The following is an 11,300-nucleotide window of genomic DNA, read 5'->3' as shown; positions in this document are numbered from 1 at the left end:
ATTTAAAATTTCCTTTTGAACTAAAATCAAAGTAATTCTTTTTAATATTTGTAATACTTTGGTGAAAATCTTTATCAAATATATGCATTTTCTTTCACTGTCTTTATAATTCCCGGATATGGAAGTAAACAAAGGGCTTTACAAATCTAGCGCCACCAAGTCAGTTCTGGCGCCTAGCATCTTTCGCTCCTCGGCGTGTGTGTGCGTCTTTTCATTTTATATTTTTTTTTCTGCAAGTTAGTTCAAGTTTATGAGCTGTTGATTCGTTTTTATTTTTATGCGCTGATTATTGTTTGAAGGACACTGGATCCTTTATTTCAAATAACACTTCATTCAGTTCAGTGTGTTTGTGCAGAAGTCACTTCTAGGAAGTTGAATAATAAATTCACTATTAATCCACATTTCAATTTGGTCATAATTGGTGTAATTTCACTTCCCTTTCATGACACCAAAACATTTTTAATTTTGTTTGTGACAAATGAATTAAGTCTCATAAGTGCTAACTGCTGAAAATATTTAATCTGTCCGCTGTCGTCTGGTTTGCACTTTGCGTCCTAACTTCAAAGCAATACCATGTATAGGATCTAAGATATTTGCCTGAATAAAAGCTAAATCCATGCCTAGGAGTATATAAAATCCATACCATATATTTTGCTTGCTTGTTGGCCTGCAACATCAGAGGTCACCAGTTAACCTGAGACCTTAAAATCTGATTCCAGTTGTAGCTTCTCTAAATGGTGCACACTTTTTTTTCTACAATGCTCTAGGCTGGCTCAAGATCATCATTGAGGGGAATGAGATGGGGAGAGGCCCTGTGCATGTTCCTTTGGCCTGGGTCAGGGTGGAGGTAGAAAATTGATAGGGTTGATAGACACTTGTATGCAATTTCCAGATTGCTGAAGCAGTTTTCATAATTTAAGCATGCTATTGATCAACTGATAGGTATTGATATAGGTTGTAGGGCAGCTCCCTGAGTTGTTTGGTTGTGTGAACTATCTAAATTCACTTCAAGGTTCAAGATAGGAATTTTCCAGCAAGGTATCACCCTAGGTTTCAGTGTTATATACCTATATGTTAAATAGGTGTTAGAGTAATCTTTTAGGGATTCTTCTTTTCAGCTCTGATCCCAGGTAATAAAATCATGACAGAGAACCAGATCTTATAGCAGATGCTGATGCTTTACCTGATGCTGGTCTAGTCAGATCTTATGATAGCCACAGGCCTCAATGTCATATACCTACTGGGATGCATAGTTGTCATATTTCTCCAATGCATATGTTGGAACAATGTTAAATTCCATGCAGGTGCCAAGCTATATTGATATATTTGTAAAGGAGGAGAGCATTCTTGGACTGACCTGTGGCCAGAAGAGGTTTCATTTGGACTTCATTCATTTGGTTTCATTGGATTTCATCATTTGGATGAAACCTGTGGCCAGGTTTCATCCAACTATTTTGCTAGTTGGATGAAACCTGGGCTTGAAATTTATGGGAATGTGTAAACAATGCCCAAAAGGCAATAGGGTAAGGTACCTATATTAATTGTGGTGAGCCTCCCACAATGACCCTTTTGCTGGGTACAAACTCATTATGGTACTAATTCATGAGCTTCACCGTATATTGACAATATGTGTTTTTCAGTTTTCAGACCATAAGTAAATAAAAGCAGTCAAGATGGCTGTGGATAATTCATTGGTGGAGAAGTCTATGAGATCTGTCTTTGGTAAGTAGGTACTAATGTCAAGCCATGAACTCTCATGTGAATGTGTGGCTAGGTAACTCCCTCATTTTTTGTGGGGGGGGGGGGTAATCCCCCAAAATTGTGGACATTCCAATTTCCAATGTTTTGTATAAAAAAATGTAGGTAGGTACTCCATTCCAAAACTGTGGAATTATGTATATCCCTCAATATATCATGACACACTGGAAAATTTATTAAAACAATGTTCAATGCTGCCATGTCACAAGCTTATGTGTCAGATTGTTAATGAATCAATCACTGATTTGGTTATTATGTTTGAAATTATTTAAATCTTTGCATGCTGTATGGAGTACTTTGATGGTAGATCTTGCAGGAAATAGCTTGCTTTTTTAGTTCTGAAAACCTTTTTAAGACCCCTTCATGACTGGTATGCCTGTTACTTGTTTTCCTCATTGTTGATGGCTGATTCTCTGCTGACAGTGGGGAATATCCCATATGAGGTGACAGAAAAGAAGCTGAAGGAAATCTTCAGCCAGGTCGGACCAGTCCTCTCGTTTCGGTAAGTTGTCAAATCCCCGGTCACTCGTGGCTACCTACTAGATGCGAGAAGCTCGTCTTACTTGTTACTCATAACGCCTACCTATTTTGTACTTTTGCACTTTGTTCAATAACCACCATAGAAGTGAGCATTGACACCTAATTTCTTTTATCTGCATCTGCCGATTAGTACAGTAGAATATAATGCATACCACTGTTACGTTTACTAGTCGTATGCAAGATGTAAGTCACGGGCTCATCCCCGCGCCCTGAAATAGCTTTCGGCCTACTTCTACAGACATTGAACACCGTTGCCCACGCTACACCTCCCTCACCTTTCTCGCCATTCCAGCATGATGAACGACAGGGCCACGGGAAAGCCGAAGGGCTACGGTTTCTGTGAATACCGTGACCCGGAGACCGCTCTGAGTGCCATGCGGAACCTGAACGGGGTGGAGCTGTCGGGCCGTCAGCTGCGCGTGGACAACGCCTGCACGGAGAAGAGCAGGATGGAGATGCAGAGTGAGTGACTCAGATAGAGTGCGGACTGCGGAGTGAGTGGCGTTGACGAAGGCGTGGCGTGCGCTAAGTGGACGTTGCTGTACTGATGATGGGGGAGGTCCACAGGGCGGGGTGGGTGGCGGTAAAGAAGGCTTGCCGATTGCCGTGTTATGTGCGGAGATTGCTATGCGATCGACCTTGGGGGGGGGGGGGGTGCACAGGGTTTGCAGGTGATGTGATCCATGCTGTGACTGTCACGCTGACGGTCGGAGAGAGAGTGGTATACAACTAGGTTAAGGGTCATGAAGTGGATATTTAATTGATTGGGGTGCGGATCTAAATGGATAATGGGTAGGGATCGAAGTGATATGTGGACGATTGGTAGATGTGTGCGCATGTGTGCGGCGTTTGCCAGCTTCTAATGTGTAGGGGGGGGGGGGGGTCGGTTGGACCCCCCTTGCCGTTTGGCCCCTGATCGAGCTAGAGCTTCGCGGAAAAAACGAGCGTGTTGCTCGTGACGAGAGGAAGCCGATGATTCCCAATTTTAAGGTCCTAGGTCATTGGTTGACCTTCCAGGTCAGGTCAATGACCCAAAGTCGGGAAAATCGGGACCTGTTAGAAAGTCGTAAAGTGTGGCTGCTTAGGGGTTTTTCGGGGTGCTGATCACGAATATCGTGTTAGTTTTGATCACAGATGATGTCTTGAAGCATTTAGACCAGGTCGGGTCAGGTCAGGTCAGGTCAACCAGTAGGCGTCGTGACGGGTATTCGTAGTACGTGTCAACCGCCTCTGACAGCTTCGTAACATGTTACGAAGTCACCAAAACTACTTCGTAAATGTTCAAATGGTTGCTAAATTCGAATTCAGCTCCAAAAACTAGCCTAGAAACATGTAAAACTCGAAAAAGTGAACCGAGGTCACCCGAGGTCACCAAAGGTCAATGACCTGACCTGACCTTCAGGTGACCTTGACACACACGGGAGTAACATCAAATCACATGTTTGAACGTTTGAAACCACGAAAAGCTTGCAAACACGCGGCTAGTGCGAGCCGACATACGCGAAATCGCGATTCCGGCCAAACATGGTCTCGGAAAAGAGGTCACAGGTCAAAGGTCATTTGGGTCAGGGTCATGAAATTTTCAGGGTAGGTGTAAAATTGATCAATGCGAGGGTACTGAAAGTTTCGTCGCGATCGGCCGCTTTTTACGCGAGTTATTCGCGAAAAACCATGGGGGGGTCCATCCGACCCCCCCCCCCCCCCTACACATGCGAGGGTTAAAGCAGCTGATATTATTTAATGGTTGGGTAAGGTATGCGTTGAGGAAGGTGGTGGATGGAAGCATTCAAAGGGAGTGTGACGCAGTGAAGAATGAGGCTGGTGCTATTGTTCAATATCTCGTAAACCCTGCTGCCACTATCCCGTCTAATGTGCGTTTTCTCACGCGCTGACCTGTCTGCTTCTTCCATCAGCTCTGATGCAGGGTCCTGCCAGCGAGAGTCCGTACGGGGAGGAGGTGGACCCCCCGCAGGCCCCTGAGGCCATCAGTAAGGCAGTCGCCTCCCTGCCGCCCGAGCAGATGTTCGAGCTCATGAAACAGATGAAACTCTGCATTCAGGTGAGCTGGACCTGGGTCTTTCTTCGGTGTGTGATGACTGATAAGGTCCTGTAGACACTTCGATAATCTATTGTTATTATGATAATGCTAATAAATAATGCTATTATTTATTCTGATAATGTAGATAATCTGTTCGGTCGATACTTCGATGGGCTCGCTCGACTGCTAGTTACCTCTCGGCTCTCGCTGATCTCGCCTCTCGGCTCTCTCGTTAGGGGAGAGTGGGGAAAGATGCCCAGGGTTTGACTATGTCATATATTATTCGAAAATGACGATCGGAAAGCCAAAACTTGGTGTTTCAACGGAAGCCAACATCATTTTTCTCCAAAAATATCACACTTTCGTGCCTGAAATATGACAGCTTTTTTTTTGCTATTAAGCATTTTCCTGAAGAAGTGAAAGGGGGCATCTTACCCCACAGGGTGGGAAAGACGCCCCCTGGCGTTGGGTAAGATGCCCCCTGCACTATAAGTGACATAAATAGGCACGTGAATCGCCTGAACGAATCAGTAGTCCCTTCGAGCCTGCAGTAGACACCAAACATCATTGTAAGGGCCCTCAAAAGTAGTCGTAAGGGGCTTAAGAGGTCATCGTTAGGGCCATCATAGTCCAGCGTGGCCAAACAAGCCTCCGTGGTGGCGTTCGGAGACCACTGTGGGGCCCTTATAGGTCTTCATGATGCTTGAGGGCCCTCGAGCCCATCGTGGGGACCTCAGATGCCAGCGCGGCCCGTGGAGCCAACGTGGGAGCCCTCAAAGGATGTCGTGAGGGGCCCTGGAACCAATAATGGGGCCCACAGAGGCCGTCGTCAGGGCTCTCAGAGTCAGATGCCGCCCAAAAAGTCGCTGTGTGGGCCGAGAGACCGGCATGGGGAGCACCCGACCGTACCGGACTCTCAATAGTCCCAGATCGGCTTTTGTCTCTCATCACAAGTATGTAATAAATGATTTGACGGGCTGCTTGAAGGACAGCCTACGGATTTAGGGGGGCGTCTTTCCCCATCAGGACAGGGGGCATCTTACCCCAAGGTACCGAAATAACATTAAATCAGCACAATTTGTTAGCCATAAAACTACACCCTGAAACAAACTGTTTGGGACACAGTACACGTATGTTAATGCATCACGACTATAGCAAGGGATGCAAAAATTATCTACCTTCTTTGATATTTACAATGTTTTGACGCCAAAATATTTTTTGAAAGCAGCAAATAAAAAACATGCAATCACCAGCCAGCCGTTGCCCAACTGAGCTTCGCAAATTTTTGTGCAGTTAACAAGGCAGGCTTCCGCTTTACGCTAAGAACATTAATTTCCAGGTTCGATTCTTTGTTTCCCCGCTAGAGGGGGTGGGGCGTCTTTCCCACCCTGGGCATCTTACCCCACTCTCCCCTACTGTTTTTAATGTTACGAAATTGCTACTCTTGGTTCTTCGGAAACGAATTTCATGTTTTATTTATGTGTAGGTACTATGTTTTCATTGGTTTTATTTTCATGCTTTGTGTTTGCGCTATAAGACGTGCTGTTCGTGTTGGCTATCTCCGATGATGACCCGGCCATCGCCTGCTTTGGTGAGAGTGCACTACATCATTTGACTGTCTCTCTGTATCAATTGCAGAACAACCCGACGGAGGCTCGCACGATGCTGCTGCAGAACCCTCAGCTGGCCTACGCGCTGCTGCAGGCCCAGGTGGTGATGCGTATCGTGGACCCGCAGACGGCCGCCGTGAGTTGGACGCCGCCGCCGACGCACACCCGTACAATGTCGTTATTACGGAGCGAGCGAAGCGAGCGGAGTCTCATACTGAATTAAGGGAAAATCCTGAGTATGAGCGGCCGGCCGGCCGGCCGGCCGGCCGGCCGGCCGTGGGGACGCTCTTCAAAAGCTAATATCTTAGGAACGGGACATCCGATTGACAAGCGGTCTTCTTTACTGAATGTCACTTGGACGTAAAAGTTCTGTGGTGTGATGGCCACCATGCGTTCTTGCCAACCACCGCACGTGGCGCGTGGTAAAGTTGGACATTTTTTAAGAACCCCCAAAATTGCAACCTCAATAACGGCACAACGGTTGGGCCGATTGAATTGAAACTCGGTACACAGTTAGGTCTCCATCAGATAATTCATCTGCATGTGTTAAGGTTGGGGTGCTACAGCACGTGCGCACGTGCAGGGGGCGCTCCCAGATCTCGAGAACGGCTGGGCCGATTGCGCTTAAATTTGGTACACGGTTGGGGACCAGTTAGTAGGGTGCCGTGCAAAAGTCAGTTTGGACCCCGCTTGCACGTGCGCACGTGCAGTGTGCCGCTTCCAGATCTCGAGAACGGCTAGGCCGATTGCGCTGAAATTTGGCACATCGCTAAAGACCGGTTAGTAGGGTGCAGTGCACAAGTTAGTTGGAGGTACCCCCTCGCAATTTCGCACGTGCAAGGCCCATCCTCTCGCTCGCTCCGTTGGTCGCCCAAAAGGCGTTTTACTGGTGTTTTCGGTATTCGTTGTACAGTTCCTGTCGTGATTTATAATGCGCTTCACTGTGGCTCCCGTATAGTTGTAACTTGTAACCCATAACTCTAACAATGCCCATCACTCAGCCGCCGTTTCACACGAGTGTTTTTGTTTGCCATACACCCGTCAATTCCTCAGTCCCTACGCGGTCTACCCGCCGTTCTGCCGTTACCGCCGTACTCGTGCATTTGCCGCTCCTACGCCGTACTTTCGCCGTTTGCTCCATTCGTTCGTCCTGAGCAAATTTGTTATGTAATGTTCCATGTGGTCCATACAGTCACTACAAGCGGTCATGTAGCCAACCTACGCAAAGCATGGTGTTTTATCTGTCTAGTTTCGTCTCTATAATGATCGTGTGCTTAAGCTGATTCAATCGTTCCACTTGTTTATGTAACGGAATGGTTTGCAGGCCTCATTACGGATTCATGAACGGTATATGTAGCAATTCTAAAGAGCTCGCCTGCCCTTTCCTTTCAGTCGATGCTGCACAAGTCGCAGCCGGAGCCGCCGGTGCTGAAGCCGGCTGACACACCGGCCGGCACCGCCGCCCCGGCCGTCTCGGCTGCCCCCGCGCCCGCTGTGCCGGCCGCCCCCGTCCCGGCTCCCGTGGTGTCGGTGGCCGCCCCGCAGCCGGCTGTCAAGGAGGGGCCGTTCGGGCCCATCGGAGGAGGTCAGTGCCGCTGTGGGGTGTGGTGGAGAGTATTGGTGAACCCGGCACATTCGTTGTGGTTCTTGTCGGGTTGTGAGTTGGGGCTTGGACCATGATGGAGACTACTTTTTTCAATGCGGTAGTGGTGTTAGGTAGCTCAACTAGGGGCGTGTAAAACTGCAAACATGTCAGGAATGTTTTTGTTAGAAGCACAATTTAAAAATCGTTATGGCTACCGAAAAAGTGGAATCGCTGTCTCCACTTGACGAAGAGATGGGACTCTACTAACGACTGATCCGAGCGCCAGCTTCACGTCGAGCTACACAGCGGAGCTCCTCGCTCTACGAGAGACACTCAAATACATCGAGTCCATCCTCAGCGATCAAGACCCTGCACTCAATATCCAGCTGTGCACCGACTCCCTATCATCCCTCATGCGTCTGAGGGAGGGCCCGGCCAACCAGACTGAACGGGTCGCTGACCAAGTCTGGCTATCCCTCCGGCGACTAGGACGACGCCACCGCGTGGACCTTCAGTGGGTTCCCGGTCACGCGGGAGTCGCCGGCAACGAGATCGCCGATGCCGTGGCCAGGGAGGCCGCTGAGCTGCCGCAGGACGGGATACCCATCACCTTCGCGGCGGCCAAGAGCCTGCTGAAGCGCCACGTAAGCAGAGAGTGGGTGGAGAGCACGCGCCACTCCCGACCGGCGCCCGCGACCCGCCCGCACCTAAGCCACGACTACCACGATGTCGTCGGCCCGGGCAGGGTCAGGCTGGCAGACAGGCTCGGCCTGTCTAGGAGAGAGGGCACCGCTCTGGCGCGCCTCCGGACCGGCCACTCTCCTGCCCTGCAAGCGTACCGTCACTTCATCGGGGTGGAGGAGGACGATGGGTGCCCGACCTGCGACGGCGGAGTCAGGGAGGACGCGGAACACTTCCTGACGTCGTGCCCCGCGACGGCCCGCGTCCGTCACGACGTTTTCGGGAGAGAGGACCCGACGCTGCGGGAGGTCTTTGCTGACCCATGCCGGGTTATCGAGTTCCTGCGGCGCCTGGGCCGACTATAGAGCGCCCACGGCGCTAGACACTCTGGCGGGGTGCTGGTTTCTCCGGCCCTACCCGGCGTCTGAGTCCGCCGGAACCCGCCCGGGGGCCTGCTGCCCTCCCTGCGCGGACGTCGCAAGTGTCGCCCCCGAGGGGGGCTGGGGCCCTCCCGGGCCCCCCATGTGGGCCCACCGGGCCCGACGGCCGGAACGACAACAACAACAACAACTGAATTCTGGCCGTCTCTAAATCAGTTTTAGGAGCTTCCGCATGATTTAGGCCCTGCTGACAAGTATCCCCGCGTGACCACACTCATGACTCTCACCCTTCATCCCCCTTTCAGGTCAGGACGTGGACTTCCGTCAGGGTCCGACGGCGCTGGCCGGCGCGCCGGCAGGAGACATGGACATGCGCAGCCTGGACCCCCGCGCGGGCGGACGACTGGCCGACCAGGACCTCCGCATGCCGCCCAGAGGTAAGGAGTAGTTAGTTGATTGGTGGATTTTACATCAACTTGATCAATGATAGTTCTCTGGTCATTTGGTCACTGACAGTTGAGGCTAGAAGAGGAGGGACAGGGGCGTTATTTTCTTTTGATATAGGGCACAAGTCAATCCAGAGTAATACGAGTACGTGTTGGCTTATTTAGGCATGAATGTTTGAAGCGTTGAAGGCTGCTGTGTTTAACGAAAGCTCTCAATTTCATGTGCGTCGCAATGTCGAGTACCTAACATAAGAGCTGGTGGTAGCATGCATTGAGATCTTGTGGAAATGTAGCTTCGAACTTTGCCCGTACTTACTCACCATTGTCACAACTCACAACTGCCCCGGGTTTCGCATCACTATCGTTTCTCACTGTCCTGCGGACTCCGTCCCAGGGCCTGATATGGGCCGCGGGGGCCCTCCGCCGGGTGGCCTTCGTGGCGACATGGACCTCCGCTCTGGCGACAGGGACATGCGCGGCCCGCCGCCGCCGCCGCAGGACTTTGACGCCAGGTGAGCGGGACGGTTTACGGAACTTGTAATGCAAAGGCTCAATCCGGTATGTAAGAGGGAAGGATAGGCTTTTGGAATTTGGATGATGCGTGTGTATATGTAGGTGTCTGCGGGGGAGGGGAACTGTCTTGTGGACTGTTTATTAGATTTACTTGTCTCTTTTTAACAGCAGATCTTGATGATTTTGGGGTATTTGCGGTTGTTTTACCGGCAGGCTGTAAAGGTGACCCTATAGATTCTGGCTGAGTGAGTAAATTATGTTCGTGGTTTCCGGTCTTCAATAATTTCCGTATCTATTGGTGTTGGCCTACTTATCTCATTGTTCCGTACTTTAGTCAAAGTAATCGACTGTCTTCCGTCACTTAGCCTTTACGCTGCCCTTCCGTATGCTGACCGGAGCTGACCTCTGACAGGGCGTTTGGACGTGACCCGCGCGCGGCCGGCGCGCCGTTCGGCCGCGGGTTCCCGGAGGCGCCGGCGCCGAGCCGCGACCCGCGCGACCCCCGCGACCCGAGGGAGGCGCGTGACCCGCGGGACCCGCGCGCCGCCGCCGGTCCCATACCCGGTCCCATGGCCGGTCCTCTGGCCGGTGGCGACCGCGACATGAGGGGTCCGCCGCCGGCCGCGCCCAGCCGGCCCGGGCCGGACCTGGGAGCCATCAACCTGCCCGCTAATCTGGCGGGAGGAGATCAGGAGAAGGTAGGTGTGAGGGTTGGAAGGAAGGGGGAAGGGTAAGAATGTGGCATGGATGAGGACCTAGGATACCATTTTTGACGTTAGACATATTCGGAGAATGTCTGGAGAAATAGCTGATTCGTATCGGAGCTCTCATACACCAAAGGCTGCTGATTGCAATGCTTAGTGTGTTGCATAGATAGCATGAATCATATCATCTGTCTTTAAATCACTTAAGGTGCCATGGATCAACTCAGCTCTCCATAGATTAATACACATTACGAAATACCCTTACTTTCGTGGTGTAACTCGTCTAAACTATCGACATTCCGCCAATTGATGTGAACAGAGCGAGACTGACCTATGCGGCGTCTCACTGAACCACTACTTCTTTTCTTTTCCGGCAGGCGGCGCTGATCATGCAGGTGCTGCAGCTCTCGGACGAACAGATTGCCATGCTGCCCCCGGAGCAGCGGCAGAGCATCATGGTACTGAAGGAGCAGATCTCCAAGTCGGCCCGCTAAGCTGGCTGGCTGACCTCCGGCGGGCGCTGTCAGTTTTCCACCGGAGTCGGTTGGTGAGTGGCGGCAGAAGTGTTGCTGGGTGGATGTGCGGCGCATTCCCACTATGGACTCGAGTGTATCGCGAGGCAGATCATAGTGGAACCAGGAACACTGTGTCTCAATATCTACTGGTTCTGAGGATGACACAGCGAACATTCAAGAGGCGCGCGGTCAAGTATTGAATAGAACACGGCGATTCATTGTCCGATAAGCTATGACGGGCCACCCCCGTCCAGCCTGTGAGCTGTTTGAATGTGAGAGTTGGCCCATTCCTCAGTGGTTCAGCCTTCCGCGCTGACCTATGTACCAGCTCTGTCCCTTGTGGGTTACGGACAGGTAACATCGGTTCAGGAGTTGACTGTCACAGGACAGGGATGGCTGACTTTCTCCTCATAGCTGTTCACTCGTACTCGCCTGCGCGTTGTAAATACAATGTCACACTTGCATAATCTGTTTGTTGGCGTTTTCAATGGTCAGCTGCAATATGTATTAAATCAGAAACTGGTAGAAAC

At 50.8% G+C, this 11,300-nt stretch overlaps 1 protein-coding gene across 4 annotated transcripts; it reads left to right on the top strand.

The window, feature by feature from the left end:
* Positions 1–179: 179 nt before the first annotated feature.
* On the top strand, positions 180–11,231 carry LOC122376690 (cleavage stimulation factor subunit 2-like). 4 transcript variants are annotated; one of them, XM_043356603.1, is made up of 11 exons: positions 180–201; positions 1,641–1,722; positions 2,182–2,260; positions 2,591–2,760; positions 4,212–4,357; positions 5,975–6,082; positions 7,339–7,531; positions 8,898–9,029; positions 9,433–9,550; positions 9,964–10,249; positions 10,633–11,231. In XM_043356603.1, exons 2-11 carry the CDS (start codon positions 1,674–1,676, stop codon positions 10,747–10,749), a joined length of 1,398 nt encoding a protein of 465 aa, XP_043212538.1. In that variant the 5' UTR covers positions 180–201; positions 1,641–1,673; the 3' UTR covers positions 10,750–11,231. The 4 variants fall into 4 exon arrangements, with proteins under 4 accessions (XP_043212538.1, XP_043212536.1, XP_043212537.1 ...); XM_043356601.1 differs by lacking the exon at positions 180–201 and adding an exon at positions 218–236; XM_043356602.1 differs by lacking the exon at positions 180–201 and adding an exon at positions 241–341.
* Positions 11,232–11,300: the final 69 nt, after the last annotated feature.

This window comes from Amphibalanus amphitrite, unplaced genomic scaffold, assembly GCF_019059575.1.
Source record: "Amphibalanus amphitrite isolate SeventyFive unplaced genomic scaffold, NRLGWU_Aamphi_draft 002244F_arrow, whole genome shotgun sequence".
In the NCBI taxonomy this organism is placed as follows: Eukaryota; Metazoa; Arthropoda; class Thecostraca; order Balanomorpha; family Balanidae; genus Amphibalanus; species Amphibalanus amphitrite.
The sequence above is the reverse complement of the archived record's forward strand: the minus strand, read 5'-3'. Positions and strand labels throughout refer to the sequence as shown.

Bases quoted from the DNA above. Each gene is read 5' to 3' on its own strand.
- LOC122376690 (XM_043356603.1), top strand. From the start codon at position 1,674: ATGGCTGTGGATAATTCATTGGTGGAGAAGTCTATGAGATCTGTCTTT. The intron at 1,723-2,181 runs GTAAGTAGGTAC...CTCTGCTGACAG, and splicing joins GTCTATGAGATCTGTCTTTG to TGGGGAATATCCCATATGAG. The intron at 10,250-10,632 runs GTAGGTGTGAGG...CTTTTCCGGCAG, and splicing joins CGGGAGGAGATCAGGAGAAG to GCGGCGCTGATCATGCAGGT.